Here is a 23,505-nt window from a genome sequence, read left to right as displayed (position 1 = left end):
GAGTTTAGATGATGTCATCTGGAGGAGCTCTGTAAAAGCAGGTTGACCTTGAATACAATCTACATAGTGAGCACCAAAATGACATGATCTGAAGGGAAGTTCCTCCAAGTGATGTCATCTGGAGGCATTTTCCACCTTGATGAAGTCAGAGGGAAGTATGTTCTACCTAAACTAGATCTAAAGGAGCAAGTTTATTATCATTGAAGCCGCCATTTCAGGTGACTCCAAACACCTGTGTGAGCAAACCCACAAATTGCCACTAAGAACAGCCGGAGACAAAGGAAGCAGTAAACCTGTCTTTCAACATGTACTGTATGTTCTGAGTTATAGTGATGGCTGTGGACACTCATAAAGTGCTGATTAAAGTCTCGGTCCTTGTAAATCAGGTCCTGGGTTCAAACTACATCAGTGCCTGCATTCATGAAGTTTAGAATCAGTTACATTAATAACTAGTGTAAAACACACAAACCTCACTATACATCAGGTTTGGTTTATCTACATAAATGCAGACCAGCAGAGATGTAATGGACATTAGACTGGTAAAAAAACTTTGTAAATTTGTTTGTGAATCCTTTTGACTTCTGCAAAGTGTCTCTCTGCACAGGACTTAAGTTGCAGGAGGATCCACTTTTAATTTCCTGTAAACATAAGCACTAATCATCACCTTAGACAAGTAAATCCAGTTTGAATGGGGCTCAAAGTCTCACATTTTAAACATCGTACCATCATGGTTAGCGTTGCCCAGCGTCCAGGGCTCGTCAGAGTCAAAGTGCGTGTCTCCTCCAATGCCAGCGCCGGGGAAGTAGGCGTGAGCGAGGAAACCCCCCTCTCCGTCGAACGGAGAGCTGTCGCCATGGAAACCCGAGGCGAAGAAGATCATGATGTCCGCCTCCTTACCCTCGTTCTTGATCTCTGAGTACGGCACCTCCTGAATGGGACAAGAGACGAGCAGAGTAAAGACAGGCAATATGTTGAAACACAAAGTTGATAGGGAGAAAATTAACCTGTCGATTTTTTTTACATTTTATCCATGTTGAAAAAGTAAGAAAAGAAAAGAAAAAGTACGCTGAAGAGAAGATCGAACTGACGAAGCAAAGCCGACAGAAGAAAGTGACTATATTGTATTGCGGCGCATTTAAATTTCCTTTGTTTTGTTGTCTGCTGATGATAATAAAGTTTTCTGACAGAAATCAAACATATAATGATGCTCTGTCGTTATGTTAAAACAAGATCCTTTGTTTTGGAGTTGATATATGGGTTGATGAGTTTTGAAAATCATTGCATTCTTTTTTTAATTACGTTTTACACATCATCCCAATTATTTTGGAATTGGGGTTGTAATTAAAAACAAGCACCAACAGCAGTTCCTTGCATCTTTTCATCCCTGAACTTATTGTGTTTACTTCAGTGGATTCAATAATTACATTATTTGATGTTGATGTTCTAGATACAACATTATGTAATTATAAAAAAAATGAGAAAGGAGCTCACAAAAGCCTCTGATGGCTCAATCAGAGCTGGCTGTAATAATGAAAGTGTCTCTGACCTGGAAGGAGAGCGGCGTGACGGTCTGCCACACGTTGAAGGCTTGTCGTATCGCTCTCTGCGTGTCCTTCTCCCCCACCTTAGGGGTGAAGTTAGATATGCTGCGGGGAACAAAGAGAGCATTGGTTACAGCCACAAAGAGTGTGTGGACAGGACGGCCGAGGGCAGGGTGCTGCATCAGAGGCCATGAAGTCTGATGTTGGGAAGGACGTGTGCTACAGTTTTCCAAAACAACACATGCGGGGGGGTATGAATCAGTGGTAGAGCATTCGAGTGGAGAATGAAAGGTTTCTGGCTCTGGCAGCTCCTTTGTGACCTTCCCCTCAAAACATCAATAAAGTCTTCACTTACCCCCACGTCACAATTCCTCCAATCTTAACAACCACCACTATTCAAGAAACTGCTGAGTGCAAAGGAAACATTTCTTCTCATTTGTTTGCAAGTTGCTTTGGATAGAAGCATCGGCCCAATGGCTAAATGTAAAGAGCCACGTAGTACGCTGAATGTCTCTACTGTCCGATTCCCATTAGCGTGTCTCCTAAAAGCAGGGACTAACCCATATGAGGCTGGACAGCCCATTTTCCAACACCCATCACCAACCTTTTCCATCTTTGACCATCTGGAAGGTGGAAACACCTGATAACTGGTCAGTAAAGACTGGAAGTAGAAAGTGACTTGTTGCCGATGTCAAACCCGTTTAAAACAAAGGATGACATCCTGGATGGAGAAGCGTGGACAACATGGTCTGTAGAGTCTCCACAGGACTATGAAGGTAACGCTCTAGTTACTGTATATAACCCTCGCTGTGCAGATGTCAATCACAAATATTAACAATTCTTTAAAATATACTTGAGAAACATGAGTATGACAGTTAGTAACTAGTTAACACTTTGACTTTGACTATGACACTATAGTTAGAATAGAATAGTTCAACTAATATCAATCCAAACAGAGTTGTTTCTACAGTATACGGAGGAAAACTGGGTGTATTTTCAATCCAATGACTTTTAGTCTGCAGCTTATACTGTTTCCATTTCTTTGAACCATAATTTCATTTTTATTCATTTCACTGATTATAAATTTAATGCTCCATCTCTTTATTATTTATAAAATTCGATGGATTAGTTTTCAGTGTTTTGTGGAAAGTGCTGCAGAAGAAGCTTAGCTGAGGCTTTTTTCCCTTCACAGTCTGATGCATGTACATCTACAGGAGACAAATGAGGCAGAAAGGTCATTATAGAGTAATAGCAGGAGAGGAGACATGCCATCCATTTCTATTTTGTTGTGAGAGATGGGACGGTCTATTATTACAGGTTTTATCAGTCACTGTCACCGTATACTGTGAGGAAGTAAGAAAAAACATTTTAAACCTTTGGTGTCACTTTCCGACCATCCCAGATAATACGGTGTGTTAGAGGACAGATGGAGTGATTGGCACAAGCAGAGACTGAGAATGGACAAGAAAGGCCAGGACAAGAGCGAGCTGGGCAGAAAAGCGAATGGTCCATAAAAGTCCACAAAATCTGTCTCTAAACAAGGGGAAATGCTTTGTTCCAAAAACATATTATACAAATAAATATGATGTATTTTAACATCATGGGGAGCTGGTCACGGTGCCATTTAGTTTATCAGCAGCTCATGATTTTAGGAAAAGCTTCTTCTGACAAGTAACAGAAAACCAACTTTATGTCTAAATCTAGTCTGCAGCTGCACTTTTCCATTTGTTTTTTGTTTTGAACGAGCATGTGAGGAATTTCTGTAGAGTGACTGTAGATTTAAACCATACAAGAGTTTGTCGTAGTATCAGGGAGAATGACTTGAAAGAGAGCTGCTGTGTTTGGACAGACTTTCAGCTGTGCAGAAAACCTCGTAAACAAAGAAAATGAATGAAAGCTCGTTTTGATGTAGCTTGTGCTGCTTATGGTGAAGATCATTTACATCAAAACACTGATGTTGTCGTTTTTACTGCACTTTATCACTCACTGCATGCAAATGCATTTTACTAACCTTTTCATAAATAAATTATTCATCAATCTTTTACCCAAAGGCCCAGTGATTATGTGTGTGTGTGTGTGTGTGTGTGTGTGTGTGCGTGCACACCAGGCAGACAGCTAGGTAGCAGTTGTCTCATTTGAGTAAATGATGGTGAAACTGGCCAAATGACCTGTGGCCAAAACACACAGATGGTGCACTGTAACACACACACAGCTTTTCTATTGCTTTGAGGACCTAAGACTCTATGCTGCTTGTTTTCCTACTATCCCTGCTTCACCTACAGCTGATCACTTGGATCAAGTGTGTTCAGTCAATCAATAGCTGACCCTGGTAAGTAGTGCGGGGATAGTTGCAAAACCAGCAGGACAGCAGCTCTCGCAGAATAAACATGAAGGCCATGACCCAAACCGTCCCCACTAAAGCTAAATGCTTCATCCAAACATAAAACGAATTCTAATCTCTGTTTTAAAGCCCAGGTCTTAACCCTCAAGTTGTGAGGACCAGCTAAAATGGCCTCACGTCCCAAAAATGTCCTCCTTCGGTTGGGAAAAATGCTTTTTCTGTGCAGAAACACATGTTTGACACTTTCTGAGAAGGCAGCAGTTACACACACACACACAGCTTTTAAATTTACTGCAGAGATTTAAGAAGAAACAGCACCAATTTAAGTGACAAAAGTAGTAAAATAACAAGATGAAATGATAATAAATCTAAGCTGCATTAGACTAGTGAGGCAGGAGGAGAAACAGTCACGCAGCTCTGTGAGGCTCTGCGTGGACTTAAGACTACTACGTAGCAACAAGCTGATAATTAGCTTGTGCCATGTTCAGCATTTGTTAATTTACACCAAAGACTGAGGACAACATCATTAGGTTTGCAGATATTTACAGTAGTTGTAACAAAGAACTGCAAACACTGAAAAGTCACAGAATTAACAAAGTTATTAATGTGTAATACTGATACTCTGTTCTGTCAAATTACCGGTGGACCTTTAGCACAAACAGTATGGTGGCTGAAGAAACTGTTCTTGACTCTGTTTAAACAACACTTGATAACTATGATAACTATCATATCATAATTATAGTCCGCTCACACAGATTAAACGCACCCTACCGACTGAACCCGTTGTTAGTGCCGCCATGTTGGGAGCAGGTACCTGTTGAAATTGCACTGCTTTTTGACATTAAAATGCCGGACACTGTTCTTTACAATGGAGCCAAAATGTCTCACTTGTTTACGGCTCTAAAAACCTCAAATACACGGGGTTTAAAATATTTAATAAAAACCTCAGAGTAGGTTGGTGTAAGGCTCTAGTACATGAAGAGGTTGGGGTTAGTAAAAGAGTTGCCTTAAAAATCAGTCGATCATGGATCTGTCCCAGCAACAACAACAGTTGTCTCGCACTGCACTCGAACCCTAGTCTCCTGAGTCCTGTGTCACATCATGTTGTCAGGTTGACTACTGCTGCTTGACTCACTGATGGTCCAAATGACGTACTCTCATGTCTCCATTCAGAATGTTCTAAAGATTATTTTTCACTATAGCTTCAATTAAATATGTCATTATCATTATTTCAATGCTTTTGGGGTTTGGCAAATTTAGTAGCATCCTGGATAAACTGAGTAATGGAAGTGGCTGTGGACAGGAAACAGGAGCACTTAGCAATTCTCAGCATGGAGAGACAACGTAAAGTTAAGGGTGGCCAGGAGAAATTAAAGTCCAAAAATAAACTCATGAGCTGTTCTTTCCGAGGCAGAAAATTAACAGATTAATTTGGTAGAAGCAATATGCCAGGAGCAGCAGCAACAGTAGTAAAGGTAGAGGAGCCCAGGAAGGAGAGGGACAGAGTGAGACACAGGAGAAAATGTGGACCAGTAAGTTCTTCTTTGTCTTTTGTGAGCATCATATCACTCGAGTTGTGATTTTTCTAAAAAAAAATAAGAACAGGAGGTGCTGAGCAATCGCACATAGCCTGTGTAAATCGGGTTTTCACAGCACTTAAAGGTCAATATCATCCAGACGTCATCTGGGAATAATGAATGTCTGTCTCTGTCCCGCATGTAGGTGTTAATAATAGAAGTAAAAAGTGTTTTATGGACTTCATCTGCCGGTTGTCGACAGCAGTAAAAAGTAAAAGGGGAAAGTTAGTGTGATCTGTCCTCAGGAACGTAAATGTGTGTAAATTCAATCTGACAATTCACCCAGTAGATGTTGGAATATTTGAGTTGAGGGTCAACTGACAGACCAACATTACTGCTCCTGGAGCTGCGCTGCTAGCAAACGTTTCACATCCCTGCACAGCATCCACGTCCAACATGTCACGAAGACAAAACAGCAAAGAGCTTTCGGGTCAGAACCAGCAGCAGCGAGTGTGTCACTGATCAACTTTTGTGGTAAAGATGCAGATGTTTCCCTTTTAACTCCCTTCCAATCAAATGTGCTTTGTTGGCAGGAAAGTTGAGAACTAAACTGCAGAAGCATCAACTTAAAAGATCAAATGTTTCCCGCGACTGCTCTGTCTCAGCTTATTCCTTTTCCTTCACCTGTCTTTCCTCTCCTTCATTTTCTCCACTGTTTATCGCAGCCCTGAGGCATCTGTTGAAGGTTTGGAGATGCGTAGTTGAATATTCCTACAGCTACAGCATCTAGCAGCAGCTGATAATTTACAGTTGCAGCTGGCAGCCCTGAAATTCCTCTAACTATGTCTCTTTGCGTTGCTGTCAGTCTCAAACTGGCCCTGCGTTTCTAAAATGTCCATAAATATAACTGCTGTCCTGCACAAAGTCAGCACACAGCAACACATTCACTATTTCATTCATTTGTCATTGTTCTAGTGGGTCTGCAACATAGTGAGCAAACATCAGGTTTGGGAGTTTTGGTTTGCTCAAAGTATTTAACAGATCACTGTGAAATGTAGACAGATTCGCGGTCCAATGTGGATGCGGGGCAGGTAGTGTGTAATGTCTTTATCAGAAGTGGGATGCCTGCCTCATGGGGGTCGATAAGAGCAGCTCGTAATTAGGCAGAGCTGCAAGTAAACATAATTTCCATTGATGAATCTTTGGATTATTTTTCTAATTAATGAAGCAGAGATCAGACAAGCTATGCCAGTCGGGCTCACACTGGATGCTTCCAGTTATCGGCACATTTGCAGCTCTGTGGCTACTTAAGATCCAATCTCATTCATGCAAATGTGAATATTATCTGTCACTGTTGCATTGATAATTAACTAACACCCTCCACCAACCCAAACTCTTCTTTATGTAATATTTAATTTTTAAGGCAACTCACATTTAGTGTAACTAGGTATTAGCTTGAGATTCACAGCAGAATTCTCATTAACCTTTTACTGCGCACTGGATTGATTCACTCGATGGTACGAGCCAGTAGCCTAAAAACAATGAATAAAAATAGCAGATAAAGGAAGGATTTAAGTCGTTTGGCATTTTCCTTAATGAATAATTTAAAATATTACCTGGTTATTAAACCTGTGTCTTGTTCAGTGACGTGTTTCAGCATTTTACTTTTCCAGAAAGCAAAATTTTTAAAAAATCCTTGGACTGTAGGTAGATGTGTCCTTTTCTTATTAGCCCTGTGCTGATTTCCTGCTTGTTAAAAAGGTGCGATAGAAAAACATTTTTCTTGGCTGAACGCTTAAAACATTTTCAATGGTTTTATCACTGACAAACAACTTGTTTCAGTTGGATTGGACACAAAAATCACATTCTAGATAATAATTTCTATCACATATTAAAAACTATTAATTTACACAAGTTCAAGTTTACGCAGACTCCTCCCTACAGCTTCTCTTGTGCTGTATCCAACCTATTTAACGTAGTGGAACTTTACATTACATTGGGTGACATCATCCCGTATTCTAAATAATAGAATCCAAGCAGCATTAGGCCTCCTCCACAACATTAGCCAATGCAAATTAGTTACATTTCAGTGTAACTCATATGAGACTGAGTTGGCTCTGGAGATTCTGTGGCGCCTTAGAAGAAGAACTATTAAGTTAAAAACGAGCTGCAGACAACGTGGAGCTGCACTGCAGGAATGCGACAGCTGATAGCAGCAGAAACATAAGGAGGAGGGTTGAGGAGACTCAAATACACTAAGAGGTAACCAGATAGGACTGTGATCTCACACTGTGGGTTTTATGTAACGCTGCAGAGGGGGGAGCTGGGATGCCTTCAGCGTCTCAAGGGGCACCCGTAATTTACATTAGACCCATAAAGATCTGAGCAGGATGGTGTGAACGAAGAGAGGAGAGGATGGAAAGACATTCAATGCTTGAAGAACAAGAAAATTGCTCAAGCAGCAAAAGAAAAAGTCATTAAAAACACACCGAAGTATGAAAAACTGCTTGAAATAAAATGTTTGAAAAAAATCAATGAGAAAATGTGAAAAAGGGAAGAAAGACAAAGAAAAGCAAGAGAAACAGAAGGTGGAGAGTTAGAAGCATGAAGGGAGACATGGAGCCAGGACGGAGTAACATTAAAAACTGCACCCATTTGCTGGACTGCAGGGGCCCCACGGTGACATCTGGGAAAACAAAGGACTTATTCAAGGGAAGGGAACGAGCTCATCTTCATATTCTGCTTAGAACAGGATGCTTGCAGTTTTGCTGTGGTCAAGTGGAAGTTGGATAGTTTGTCTTCTGTCAATAACGATGCCATTTGTGTTTTTTATCGGGGCTAATGAGCTGCTTCTGTCTGTTGCTTCTTACTGATGGATTTAATGTTTGGACCTGTGGCGCCTGTTCAATACAGCAGCCTCTCAGCCACCACAGAGTTGTTAATGGCAATTATTAAGCCTAGAATAGGTTCCCTATGTCCCTCCCTACATCTCTCTGTCTTTTGTTCAACCTGCAGCAAAGTATTATTTCTGTCACGGTTTTGTAAAAGGACCCAAAAGCAACACAATGAGAGGGATGTGAGATACAAGTAAACGGAACAACAGGAGATGAATGAGTTAAACAAAGATTAAGCAGAGTGGACAGAGAATCCAGCTTATTACATGGACCACAGGTGCGCGGGCTGGGATTTGAACCAGGAGACTTCTGCATCCCAGCCTGATGCTCTACCCATTAGTGGGATTCATTTGGTTGTTGAGCTTAAAAACCAATTGTATTTGGCAAAAATTATGGACAAAACTTTTAGTGAGTTGCAGCTATTCCTGGGAAATCTGTGTTCCCACCTCAAAATGCAAATTTAGGTGGAATGGTTCAACCAAGTCAAATCACATCTCACTTGCTGTGCTTTGCTGCAATTATGTATCGGATACTATGTCTTGTTCTTGAATTATTTCAAATTAAAGCTACAGTGTACAATATTTTCAAATATAATTTTTAATAGAACAATGCTCCAGCATTTCTCTTAATGTGGAGATAAACAGACTCACTGGACATGACTGGGAGCAGTGCAGAGATACTTGCATCACAAAGTGTTTTGAGCAAGAGTTGCCCTATTAACCAATCAGAACAGAGCTTCTCTGATTGGTTAATAGGACAATTAGCTTCTCATTTATTGTAAATTGATAACTATGAGTGAACTAAAGATGTTTCAGAGCAGGGACAGGGAGGACTGACTCAGAGTTTCATGTTAGTGCAGGCTGCACAGCAGCTTTAACGGTGTCTTGAGGATGTTGTTTTGTGGTGAGACTAAAAACATCATTACTGGAAATGTTACATGAATGCAAGTCAAACGTTACAGGGAAATAATTGAATAGTAACAGCACACAGTCAAGAAGGCCACCAACATACACATGATGGATAATTGAAACACTTCCTCGCAGGTCCTACCATAATGCACACAGCTTAATTAGTTGTGTTTTTGCTTTGGTGCAAATGAGCTGTTGTAGACAGAGTTGAATTTCACCTCCAGAGCACTGGCAAACTCTACTTTAACACTGGGGAAAAGCAGGAGCAAAACAGCAGAAAATGTTAAGTTATGGATTGTTGTGTTGCAGCAGAAACAGCAGAAAAAGCTTCAATGAAGTCATGAGGGTATTTGATGGTGAATGTTGCTGTTGGAATACAGTAATACAGGATCACAGCTCAAACACAGGGCAGAGATTCATCATGGTGGAAACAGACAAACGCATGGACTCTTGTTTGCATTTTATCCATTTCACTAAAGCTTATTCTGCATTTGAGAGCAGGAGAGGGAGTGGGTTGAAGAGAAAATTAGAGACGGAGGGAGAGGATAAAGTGGGCAGAGGCATCTCTGGGAGCTGGGATGTGTTCAGGATCCCGTGGGATGAGTCTAATCTGCATTAGACCCATATTACACAGCCGAGCCGCTGGTCAGACCATCAAATCTTAGAGTGGGGGAGGGAGTTTACTGTATGTGGACACGAGAAGACAATGAAAGAGAAAAAGACAGAGAACAGTGAGTGGATGTGATGTTGAGATACAAGATGCATTCAGAGTCCTGTGGGATGGTGGTAATTTACATTAGACCAGGAGACAGAGAGAAGGAAGGAGACAAACAGTCAAAGAGGGAGGGGAGGAGGATGGAGAAGGGACAGAGACAGACAGAAAGCTGGACAGAGTACCTGTAGGAGATCTTTTTGTCTCTCCATTTCTGCCCCGTCAGGGCGTAGCGTTTGTTCCTCTGCCTGCGGCTGGTGTGAGGATGATCTGGGACGCCACAGCGAGGTCTTCTCATCCACCTGAACACAAGAACGTTTTACTGTAGCATTGGCTCAAACTAAGGCTGCAGCTAACGCTTTTTATCTGCTGAACGTTTTCTGGAGTCAGTGGTTAATTGTCTGCTCAATTAAACAATGAACAGAATGGGAGAAAGTGGGCCCCTGTGCACATACAGTGCAGGTAAAGGGCCCCCACCCCTCCACAAATCAGGCTGTCAAAGCATCTGTTGGTCATTTTCCATCTGTCAGTGCTCATTCTGTGTCTATCGCGTGGCTTCTTTCTACTTCTTTGGAATCATTCTTTACAGCGTTGCAGTAATTTCCCTTTCTGTTAATGTTGGGCTTCTCTACAGGATAATTGGCCCTATTTTGTCCCGATTGGAAAGCTGTTCCCAACTCGAGGCTGGTCAGAACCGATATTCAACTAAACTGATGGTGTGAGTGGTTTATAGATTTTATAGATATGTATGCTCGTGACTCCAACCTCAGACTTTCCCTGATCATGTATGAACTGTAAAAATATTTTTTGCTTGACAAATCACTTGATTGATCAAAAATTCACTGAAATAGGTAATAGATCAACTAATCAATGAAAGAATAAAGCCTTTATTAGAACCAGCATTTTTGTGAAACTACAGTGTAGTGCCTCTGACATTTGTTAAATTATCTGTGGAGATGAGAGCACATAAATCAAAACCAATGGTTTTCCACTTCCACTGTACTTAAATGTGACCATATTTTAATGCATCAATCATTTTAATCCAGATGAAAACAGGTGTGCAGTGAACACTCTGTGGTCCCTGCACACACAAATTTATGAACTCGGACTTAACTAAATACTGACATTTGAGTTCTACCCTCAATGCATGTCTACAAATCCATCCAATAGTTGCAATCACTAGATCCACATCTGTACAACATGAAAGACAGTGGCTAAGAGGGTGAAAGAAGTTTTACATGATAAAAAAATCTTTGTTCACATCATGAGGATCATGAACTGGAGTTCAACAAGTTCAGCCACGAATATGCTGCAGGCTGAGGCTAAATATGTCAGGCCAATTAGGGCCCATTTATAATTTATCATCAGTATGGCCTTTAATCGTAACCGTAGCCCAGAGAGAGTTCCTGACTCCCATGAAATAATGTAGGCGAATATTAGACCTGGAGGAAGAAAACATGGACAGAAACCAGACCGATCTGTACTATTAAACTTTACACTGAACTTGGAGCAATACATGTAAATGTACAATGGAAAGGAAATTTTTGAGATGTGTGTGAGATGTGTTTAGTTTCATCCTGACTGTACTGTAGCAGCATCATTTCCAGCTACAACAGGAAGCAGCTGTTGTCAGATAAAAAGCCACAACATATTTAAGCATTTGGCACCTAAAGAGCAGACATTTTCCTCTGGAGGTGGTGGAGACCAACAGAGCTAAAAGAGAAGGACTATTAGAATTACACGTGTCAAATGGTCAAAATACAACTAACTGAAAGCTCATGTTAACACATACCTACTGTATGTGACTGGGAACTGTTAATGCAGATTTAAGGCCAAAACTAAACTCTGCAGAACAGTAACTGCTGGTCACAAAGTCGACATTTCGCCGTGTAGATTTTTGTTTTGAGTTTGGCAGGAACTGTTCATGTTTGTAGGAGCAGTTTTGTTTTGTAAAATGATTACTGGACCCTTCTGCTAAGAATCTGGAATAACACAACCCAAACTCCCCTGACTGCATTTAATTACACTCATCAGGAAGTGAGGAGGAGGAGCAGGATTTTATCCAACGTTGGGACTAAAAGCATGTTCAGTGCTACTGTGCATGTGCTAAGAGAGTTTTCCACCCTTTAAAAAATGATTAAGTGATATCAAGTTGTGAGACATCTCTGGTGTTCGGCGACTTCACTTCAGAGCCAATTCCACCACTGTACAGCCACGACAAAGCAGAGGATCCACAACTGAACACATTCAACTTGAAACGCCTCCACTCACTCTATGGTCGTCTCGTCCAGTATTCCTGTCACAGGAATCCCGTAGAAGCGCTGCATGGCGGCCACGGCGGACTGCATGGCCTTCTCCTGCCGCAGGTCTGACGTGCGGACGTCATGAGGCAGCAGGTAGCCGTAGTTCTTCAGCCACGTCTGCAGGAGGAGGGAGAGTGGAGGTTAATTCATATTACACATTAACCAGTGATGATCGGTGTATAAGGTTGTTAAGACACATGAATGCATTAGTGATTATAATGCAATAACGATAACTGATGTGAAATAGGACATAAAGAGACTTTTGACACTAAAACATTTTGAATGCAGTTTATTTACACGTAACAAAGTATTGTTGAATTGACATCAGTAAATGATCGGAGTCGTTCATTCACCACTGCCGCTTCCTGTCCTATCAGTATGATTTGTGGGACACCATCTGCTATTTCCATCAAATCACACAGATATACTGTATTTAGAGGCTGTGGATACTTGATGAATCACGTCGTGTCAATTGTCCATGGTACATAAAAAGCCAGAATAAAGATCCTTTAGCTCCAAAACTTGCTTGAGACTCAAGTTTTCACATTTTTCTCAGTATCATGGATCGAGAGGGAACTTTTTGCACATCCATGGCTATAACGGTACATGGTCTGCTTGTCTAGCAGCTGTGCACTGTGACAGCATGTACAGTAGCTCTTTTCAAAGCAATTTACATTGTTGTTTGATGGCAGCTGCCATACGAGCTGCTCGCCTCATCCACCAGGAGCAATTTGGGCTCCTGTAACTTGTCTAAGGACACTTCAACTTGTAGCCAGGAGGGACTGGGAGTCACACCGCTGACCCTGTGGTTTGCAAATCACTGCTTTATAGACTGTGCTGCAGCTGCACCATGCAAACCCACTAATGGCTAATTGGGCACATTTCTGGTGATTTTACATTCGTTGGGCACAGGCTTGTCTCCATTTTGTCTCTTTGGAGACTTGGAAGTCTTCCTACAGTAGATTCATGTGACATTTCTTTGTGCAGTGCAGTTTTTCCTTTCATGTGGCAAAGTACAATGAGAGACAGGATGGAATAAAGAGTGGGATGACAAACTCAAAGAGGATAAAAACAGACTGAGGCTGAGGGAAAGAGAGAGAGAGAGAGAGACCAGAGAGATTTTATTGAATATGTCAGAGAGAAACAGATGGAAGCAGGAGGAAAGAGCTATTCCTGCCGAATCACAGATTGGATTCACACTGATCCAAAAATCGATGCTGAATCCTCAAGTTTCCACGGATGAGTCTTATTATGTCGTATTTTTTACTTTGCAGAGCACCTGTCTCTTTAATATGACATAACACAATCTCACAACCCTCCAGGGAGAGCGACATGAAGAAGGGAGAGGAGGGAGAGAGGTAAATGAAGGAAGAGTGAGAAAAATAAAGAGAAGCTAAGAGAAAGTAGGAAAAGGAGAGGAGGGTGGGGGGCGCTAATGAGGGGAGGTTGAGCCCTTCTCTACAGTGGGTCATTAATATTTCAGTGTGTGGCAGCCGCTCCCAGCAGCCAGCACTCAGCTATAATATGAACGTCTGCTTAACTACGCTGCCATGACGGATGCAGGGAGGACAGCAGCGCTGGGGGACTCTGCCTGCAGAGGGAATATTTTCGTCTCTCCGGGAGACGACAGGCTAAGACGAGGACTGAAACCCCTCAGTTCTGTTTTCATTTCCAAAATATAAATTCATCTTTGAAAAGAAGGAAGAAGAGATGAGACAGTGTGTGGTCACAAATGGGTGCGTTATTGAACTCCACTACAATAAAGGCTTTAACCCAACATACAGCTGTGAACCCAGCAGGAATCAGGACATAAAGTCAAAGCCCATGATGTCTAACATTTTTATGAATACATACAAAAAGTGGAATCTAAACACGAGACACACGTGATGAGTGAGCCGCTGACCTCTTGGCTTTCACCGGTCTGGGCTGGTGCCAAAAACACCATCTGAAAGTGAGTCTCCATCAGATATTTTATGGACAAGAGGCTTTGGAATTTTTTCCAAAAGTGTCATTTCGTTTTTAGAGAGTGTTTGTAAAAGTATGGTGAAAAAACTAAGACGCATGTTACTACATTTACACTGACTTCAACCATAATCCAGGACCAGACTGTCCTTTATTAAGTCCACAGTCTTTACTCCACATGCATTAAACTGCCTTCCTCAGAGTTTGAGCATGAGGCTCCTGCCTCTATGCAAGTATCTCTTTTTCTATAAAATACATTGTTTTCTTAGTGAGTACTGGTACTTTTGTAGTTTAAATATACTCTAGTGCATGTGCAAGTGCTACTCCTACTTGCAGGGGAGTATATTTTACTTGTACTTTTACTTGAGTTTGTGTACTTCTACCACCTTAACTGACCAATAAAGAGCAAGACACAATTTACAAGAACATGACACATACAAGGACATAAGACAAGATTAGGCAAGAAGGAAAAGTACTAGATTATTCTTTTCATTTGAGTTAGGATCCATTTTGGACCCTGGGTTCCCACTAATTGCACAGTTAACTCTCCAAGTCCCTTATCTGAGCAACACACTGGACCCCAGGTTTCTCCCAGTGAGCGACCAGAACTTTGTCCGTCTCACTTGCCCTCTCCGTGAACACGTGTGCTGTCCATTTGACTGGCAACCACGAACCCAACGTCACTTCTTTCCCTCGCTGTCACTCAGTGATGTCGTTGTAAGTGGACTTCCTGCTGGTGGTTGTCGTGTTTATGCTCAGCACATTTATTTTGATGTGTAAAACAGCCACGAGCCTGCTGGTGTCCAACGCCTCTGTTTAAATAATGTCAGGCCGTGATCCTAATCTGCTTTTAATCCTAGACGGAAGTGTAAACTCAATGAGCTGAAAGGCTACTGACTGCTTACAATCCAATTAAAAACCCCCTTCACAATAAATCTGTGCTGATGACAATATGACTTCTGTAATTTCATTTGGTTCCATTCAGACAAAAAAAGCTCCAGGCCAGAATCAAGAAAAGCACTTCACTAAAACTGTCAAGTTACAAGACCTCAATTTGAAAAAGGCAAGAATAACAAAAATGAAATGTCAAAGTTTTATCAACCAACAAATTGCATTACCCACTTCTTTTTTTTTTACATTTTGTAAAACCAATTACTCTGTAAGTACCTGCTGTTGGACCATTTCCACAGTTTCTATTTAATTTTGTTTCTATTAACAACTTATTGCAACAGAAAAGTCTCAAACTGTTTTGACTGTGAATTGAAGTTCAAAGAACGTCCACAGCAAGTCTCATGTCCATCACTCAGTGTGTGTGTGCACATGTGGACAGGTGCAAGTGTCTAAGTGCAACTTTTTCATTACTGTGTGTGTCACTGTGTGGGTGTGTTCATGTCTTTCGATGGGTGTGTGGACACAGTGTTGTTCAGTACTGTGAGGACATTTCTGTTTGAAGGGTAGGTTACAGAATTAAAGACATGGTTGGTGGGCAGCTGGAGAATGAGAGTGTGTGAGTGTATGAGTGTGTGTTTAGTGCTGATGAGTGGACCAGCTGCTGCCACCTGAATTAAATAATTCACCAGCTGCTATTATACATCAAAGCTGGGACACACACATGTGCAGAACATGCTCTCTCTCTCTCACATACACACACACACACAACTCCCTGGGTTTTGTCCTGACAGAAAAAGTATCACACCACATTAATCTTGTCCATCATAAATTTAAGCCAGAGTTGTAAGTACATTTACTCAAGTGCCCTGCTTACAGTAAGTACAACTTTAGAGTACTTGTACTTAACTGGAATGAGGCTTGTAGTTTTACAGTTTTATTTCCTAGTTTGATAGTTATGACAATGTTTAATAGCAAAAGTAATTAACTAATAAATGTTGGTATATTATTATCAACTGCCTGTCAGTACATACAGTGATTCAAATGTGCTAGAAATTTAGCAGCTGTGCTATTTTTAATTTAATCTTATTTGTACTTCAACTTAAAGACTGTATAGTGGTTCTTCTGCTTGCAGTAGAGTGCATCAGCAAATACTTACACTTTCACCTGAGCATGAGGTTTCTGTACTTCTACCATCTCTGATTAAAGGAACCAAGCGAGCTACAGCATGAGACTTGAAATCCGTCCAATCTGAAGCTACTGAAGCTGGATCAAAGTCTGTGGTGCCTCTTAGACACATCTGTCAGCATCTGACCTCCTCTGACTGGTTTGAGGGAGGGGCCTCACTCAGAAACCTTTAGAAGTGAGTGAGTATCTCCACACTTTCACACAAGGTGTCAACAATCAAGTGAATATAAGACATTTGTACTGCTCACAGCTCAACAATCAGTGACCACAAGGTCATGTCCCGAGAGACAGTTTGCGTTCTATGGACACTAAGCAGACCAGAAAAACTAAACCATTAAAGCATCTTCCTTGTCAATTTCTAAAAAGCAAATAACATGAATCCATGCTGTTAATACTCAGAGGTTGTGAGTAGTTAATAGATTGTAAGACTGAATGTCTAATTAAACTTTTAAATAATCAGTCGGGTTACACAAACAACAGTTTGTGCCAAAACGCTCAGAGGTTCAGTTTCTGTGTTCAAACTGAAACCAGCTGAAAGGGAACACAGAGTTTCAAAGCACACTGTACCTCTTCCCTAAGCAAAAATGAAATCCATAAATATCACAGCGAATAAACAACACAGTGGGGTGTAACACAATAACAAAAGCGCTTTAATTTAAATATATTAATGGCACTTTAATGCTTTAAATCACATTTTACTTGCATGAAGGCGGTGAGCGTGCACTGAATCCCGATGATTCAAGCTTCACTGGTGCAGCCTGTTAATGACGCTGCTTGTGGGATGCAGCGGTTATGAACCTGAGCTCTGAAACCCCCCTGCAGGCTTCTGAAGAGGACGGTGAACCAAATGCATTTCAAAATAAAGAGGAGAGCTCAGTGTGAAATCTATAACGTGAACACTCTCTTTGGTTTTGCTGATCACACTAAATTAATTTCTGTGTTTATTGAGCAGAACATTCTGTTCAGTTTCAGACCCCCCCACTCTAAAATTAAGTAGAGATGAAGGATCACTGCAACTTTGGTCATCCAGTCCTGAAGAGACGTACAGTAAACTGGAATTTACATGTTTTTGAAGTAAAAAAAAAAACCTTCAGATTTATCACATCACTATTAATTACAAATCTATCAACTCCAGCCATGTACACAGCAACTATCCAACAATCGATTATCTGTACGTCTATACCAGAGGCAGGGTCCCTGGACAGGTGTCCAGTCTGTCTCGGAGAGACATACACAGACAGACAACCATTCGCACTTACATTCACACCTAATGAACATGATTTTCTTTGGACTGTGGGAGGAAACCTACATGCAAACTCCACACAGAAAGTCTGCAGTCGAACCTGCAGCCTCACAGTACAACTGACAAACTTAGTTTAGATGAGCTCTTTAAAGAGCACTGGGCTTTAGCAGTCCAAACATCGTAGCTCAGGAGACGACTGGACACAGTGGAAGGTTAGAGATCACAGCTAGTACACTGAGTTAATGACTTCAGCCTTTAGTAGTGATTAACTACTTCTGCCGGCCTGTGTTGTAGCCCTTGGTGATTAGTTTCCCCACGACCCTGAACAGGATAAGTGCTCAAAGATAATGGATGGATGGAGGTTGCATTGAGTTACTGATGGTAACAGAACGAGGCCAAACCTTGTTATGTTCACACATGACACAGTATTAGATGGCACATTCTTCTCTACAGAGACAGATCACAGTCTTTCGTTAGCCTTAATCAAGTTTTGTCAGGATCTAAACAACCACAACTAACTTTTTATTAAACATACATTTACAAAAACTGGTTTTATGCTGCAAGATGAGATACCATTATACTGTGATATCAACATATTTGCCACTTGCCATTTACACTGTCAACATGTCCACATTCTGCCAACAAGCCGATTGTGTTTCCTGTTACCAGGCTCCCTGTACAACAAATTTGCATTCGCACTGCAGCTGCATTTAGTGACTTGGGAGTTGAGGGGGAGAGAATTTAATATACGAAGGAGTGTTATTCTGATTAAACTTGCATTTACAGTAAATGCATCATCTTCCTGTGAACCCTCTGGCTCTAAATATAAGACAAACTTTCTACTTTGCGCGTCTCTCTCGCTCACCCACTCATGTTGTCCCTCTGTCTTTGTGGACTACTCATGTATTCAGTTACAGAAATTACATAAAAACATCGGCAAACAGAACAACCTCCCTCAGTCCAAACTGTACTGCTGCTCTGAAGACTGATGCACTGTCTGTTGCTACTAGAAACCCCCCAAAAAACTGTTTGAATCTTTTCATTATTATTGTCTCACTCTGAAACAAGTCCACATCGTCCAAACACAGCTCTAACTGCTCTGTAAGGGAGAAATGAAAGGATGCATTAGGGATCAAAACACAACATTATAACAAAAGCTGTTAAAACATGAAAAAGCTGTTACACCTCTCACCTTTACAGTGCGACCAGACTAGGTCCAAACTGCATGGACACACTCTCAGCACAGACAGGAATGAAAGCAACAAAAAAGTGACATCATTCTGACCATTCAGTAACAACTCCATGCTAAAATGGGCTGTATAATTTATGTCCTGTACAGGACGTCCATCGACTACCGAACTAGTACAAAGAACCATACATCCATTATCTGTAACCACTGGTCCTGTTTTGGTTTGTGGGGGGCTGGAGTCAATCCCATTGGGCCAGAGGTGGGGTCGGCTCTCAATAGGTCTCCAGTCTGTCTCAGGGTCAACAGAGAGAGACAAACAGACGACCATTCACACTGACACCTACGGGCAACATGCACACACATCTTTGGACTGTGGGAGGAAACTGGAGGAAACCCATGCAAGCACGGGACAGGCAGCCGACTGGGATTCGAACTGGGGACCTTCTAGAGGTGAGGCAGCAGTGCTAACCATTCCATCACCGTGCTGCACTACAATTGACCCAAAGCACATTTTATGCATATTATTATGCAATTATGAAATATGCATAATTCAACAATGAAAAATCCTTTAAAAAAAATCCAGAACAAAACCAGACGACGTCTGTACCAAGCTACCCCTCCCCCCTCCCCCCTCCCCCCCTCCACCTTTCTGTTCACATCTTTGTCCACCTGCCTTCCTGTCAACCTGATTGGCTGTGTCTCGGAGCCTGTTTGTCCGTCTCGCTGTCACATAACCTGTGCGTCAGCCTGCCACTGTGTCGTCGCCCTCCCCCTACTGTGACAAAAATAGACCTCATCTCCCCCCTCACTCCCCCAGCTAAACTATTTACCATCTCTCAGCTTGAGTGCAAACCACCAGGCACTCTCTGTGTCCAAACCGTTTGATAAGTGCGCCTGAAGATTTCCTCTCGTATTAGTTTGTCAAATTACCTCCTGATGTTCCCCTGACAACAAAACAGTGATGCTGAAGTTGAGAAGAGTCAACTGACACAGGAGCTTAAACTTTGATTGATGAATTATTGTTTCTCCTCATCATGTTCTAAAATTTGCTTGTGTGGCCTGACTAACAAACACAGACCTCAGGAAGTTACTTTCACTATCACATGAGACAAAGATGAATAATAGACTGGTTGTTGATCAATTCCTCAATGCTCAACTGCAAGATGTAAGTGCTCCGCCCCAAAGTAGCAAAGATAAAAATTTAAAGAAAAAGGACTCAAAGACAGTGGGGCAAGTAGAAGTGCACTTAGGAGTCGTGGAGCAGGGAACAGTCTTTGTATGACTCCTCACCTACGTTTTAGCCAGTTTTTACGCCGTGTCTGCCTTTTCTCTGCAGCAGCCTCCTCCTGGTGTCTGGTACATTATGTTACAGACAGAACATACAATCGACGTCCCCTGGGGGCCACACGTTGAATAACTCTCACCTTTTGCTGAGCCGTGTATTCTGTCAAAGTGGGAGAATACAAAGAGCAGCACCTGGCCGTGGGATATTAAAAGGTTCCCAAATAGTAACTGAGTTTTCCTGCATCAACCATTTCTTATTCACTACTGTCTCGTTATTTTTAGTCATCCCCTTTATAACTTCAGGTACGGCCGCCTGCTCCAACTGCTTCAGCTCCTAACATCGTCACTAGAAAAGCTCACACTGCACATGTGCTTTGTTTGGCTGGCTCTCAAACAATGGCTCCAAGCTGTCAGTGGATCAGTTTAAAGCTAAACACAAGCAGCTGTAAAACTACTTTAGCGGAATTAAATTGTTAAGAAGAATTTTAAGGCTATGATTTAGATCAGACTATAAGTGATCAGAGAACAAGTGCACTAACACCAAGCCTCCTAATTTTAAACCGTATTTCCAGAAAATCTGCAGGGAATTACACACATTTTCATCCACTGCTGATCGCGCTTCAGCGCTTTACACTGCTTCTTATTCACCCATTCACACTCACAATCACACACACACCGATGGGGGAGCTGCCAACAGCTGGCCAACACTCACCGGGAGCAGCGGTTCAGTGTCTTGCTCAAGGACACTTCAACATGTGACCGGAGGAGCCAGGGATTGAACCAACAACTGTGAGATTGGTGGACTTACTGCACCCAAGTCGCCCCTGTGTTCACTTGGATGTTATTTCCTTGGACCTGACGATGATGAATAATGAATAATGGAAACCAATTTATCAGGAAGTTTCCTCAAAACCCTTCGATTTCTATATGCTTCCTTGCAGTTTGTCTTGAACAGAGGCTTCTTTGCAAATGTCCAACAATCGGAAACTTGCTCATCTCTTCATTCCCTCCTTTCTTTTCTGACCAGCTGGCACTGATTGAGGTTGAAAGGTGATTTGCATGTGTGCCCAAAAGTGAGACATGAAAAGAAAAGAAATAAAAGATCTGACTGTCCTGTGTGTGAGACAGTCAAAAGGTCAAAGATCAGATGTGAATCTGATTTGGCACCACACTGTCCAGATCAGATTTAAAATGATAAGATTTGATTTCTTCACATTTCTCCTGAAAAAATAAAAATGACTCTTTTTTGAGGCCAGTTACTTGGTTGATGACATTAAATAAACTTGAACCTTTTGCCTTTGTCTTTTTCATCTTTCCTGGGCCCAGCTCACTGACCCAGTCTTTATGTAGGGGGGGTTACAGCCTCCTCATTGCTCCATGCACATCAAAGGTTTATGGAGCTTCAGTGGAAGCGATGAGTCACGTTTAAGTCACACGTCGTGTACATCGGCCTTCATTCACCCTCTCAACCGAGTGTGAAAACACTAGTAAACGTTACATTTCTGCACAGATGTAAGGATGTAAGAGTTATTCCGTGTATGTTTAACTAAAGCTGTCAGAGGTGTAGTGGGATAAAAAAAATACAGCATGACTCTGAAGTGCAGTGGATTATTATTAGCTGCAGAAAACAAAATTATACCTCACATTTGTACTTAGGCACATATTGAAACTCCACCCCTGTCAAAAAGTCTGCTCAGTCCTGTTCCTTCAGTCTGAGCAGAATAAACTCATCACTACCTCGGATCTTTTGTAAAGAGGCAACACAAAGGGAAGTAAATCACCCTGTGTGTGCTCGCCTCCCTGGCAGCTTCACTTCTTCCTGTTCTTACAAACACCAGCGTACAATAATTATATTCCCCAAGGGAAATCAAATGTCAACGCCGGATGCAGCGGTGAACAGCGAGTGATTAATGAAAACGCTGTTCGCCGTCGTCGGTCGGCTGATGTGGTTTTGTGTTCGGTTTTGTCAGAGAGGGTTCCCTCGTCGGCTGAGGCACATTGTATAGATGGCTGGAATTAAATTTATTCCCATCATTTCATACTGTGTCCTTAAACTGATGTGATGCCATTTATTTAAAAACGTATTGTTTCTGCTTGATTGTCTTAATAAATTGGGATCGAGCTGCTTCAAGTTTTAGGCTTGTTTGTCTTTGGACTTGCTTAGGCTACAGAGACGCCTATGGCGCTAATATATTAGTTCTATATGAAAATCATCTCCTGGAGGTTATTAATACATGAAGAATGGGTGAGCATCCCCATGGTGGAAGCTCAGTCCTGGTGTTAAATGATCATTTGGCCTCAAAAGATGATATCAGACCATCAGAAGTAGTGATTTAAAAAAACAACAACTACCAGACAGTTTTTATGTCGACAAGAAACAAATACCAGTACCATCCTCTCTGAACAAAGCACTACCAAAAGCACCAAATATGTTGGGCCCACAGCATCCAGAGTCCAGAAACCAAACACTACAGCCACACACTCAACTAGCAGATTAGCAATTAACAAACAGCTGGCCACTTCTTACCAGAGCCTCCAAAAAAATTCCACATAAGCAGCCAAACTTCCCCTGCGACCAAACAAGCAGCATCCTCCCTGACTTAGAGATCACTCAAACAAGCCAGTGGACACAGGCCTCAAACCTGCCTGATGCAGCAAACATCCAGTCCTCCTGTGCGTCATTACCCAACTTAACCATCACAGTCTGTGTGCATGGTGCAGCTTATTGAGTTTAATCATCACTTACCAACTTTGCCTCAGTCACTCAGTCATTCAATGAAGGTAAATACAGTGAGAGTATGGTAAAACCCAAACGCTGGTTTGACTTCTGGCTTCCTGGCATCTTTCTCAGAGCATTAGGAGGCAGCGGAGAGCTTTGGTGGGTAGACATTTTTATTTGATTTGATGCAAACAAACCAGATCAAACATACGTGGAATGAAATTTCCTCGTGTCACAGGGACCTGTAATTATCCACATGCTCGATTAAAGAGATTTTAGAGCTGCAGTTGTAGATTTGTAAGCGTTTTTTGTCCATGAATGAATAAGTTCATACCATTATAGTGTATCAAATGTGCCAGTTTTGTTCGACAAACACAGCGTGGTGTCAAACATCACAGATTAAGTGCCTCTTCACAGGTCCGGAGCGGTTTTCACTGAAAGCTGTTCCTGGTTGGAAAAAGCAGCCGAAACAATCAGAGCTTTGTATGTGTGATTAGGGTGTGGACAGGCACACAGCTAAATACAAGTTTTACTTTTCAAAAAGCCACTGACAGACTTCACATAGCTCCATCTAGAGGACATACAAGCTGTGCACACAGTAGTACTGCCAACATCTGGAAACACACTGATGTGTAAAATCAGCAGCAATGAGCTGCTTTCTTTGTTCTGTTCCACTAAGAAACATGCAGTGAAAGTGAACTAAAGATGAAACTGTGTGGGAAACTGCTTCAGATTCAACTGTCAAACTGTCAGATTCCACCCTGACACAGAACTGAGAAGTGACACAGTAGTGGACACATGGACGTGTAAAGAAAT

General features: G+C 41.7%; 1 protein-coding gene across 2 annotated transcripts in view; it reads right to left on the bottom strand.

The window, feature by feature from the left end:
* Window positions 1-23,505, bottom strand: part of mmp24 (matrix metallopeptidase 24) — a 57,204-nt gene that overhangs the window by 24,054 nt on the left and 9,645 nt on the right. For both annotated transcript variants that reach the window (XM_067504259.1, XM_067504258.1), the window contains exons 2-5: window positions 12,185-12,333; window positions 10,099-10,215; window positions 1,547-1,646; window positions 724-928 (exon numbers count right to left, since the gene is read on the bottom strand). In XM_067504259.1, coding sequence (XP_067360360.1) covers window positions 724-928; window positions 1,547-1,646; window positions 10,099-10,215; window positions 12,185-12,333 — 571 coding nt within the window. The remainder of the gene's footprint in view (window positions 1-723; window positions 929-1,546; window positions 1,647-10,098; window positions 10,216-12,184; window positions 12,334-23,505) is intronic.

This window comes from Channa argus, chromosome 5 (assembly GCF_033026475.1).
Source record: "Channa argus isolate prfri chromosome 5, Channa argus male v1.0, whole genome shotgun sequence".
Classification (NCBI taxonomy): Eukaryota; Metazoa; Chordata; class Actinopteri; order Anabantiformes; family Channidae; genus Channa; species Channa argus.
This window is presented reverse-complemented; position numbering and strand designations above follow the sequence as displayed.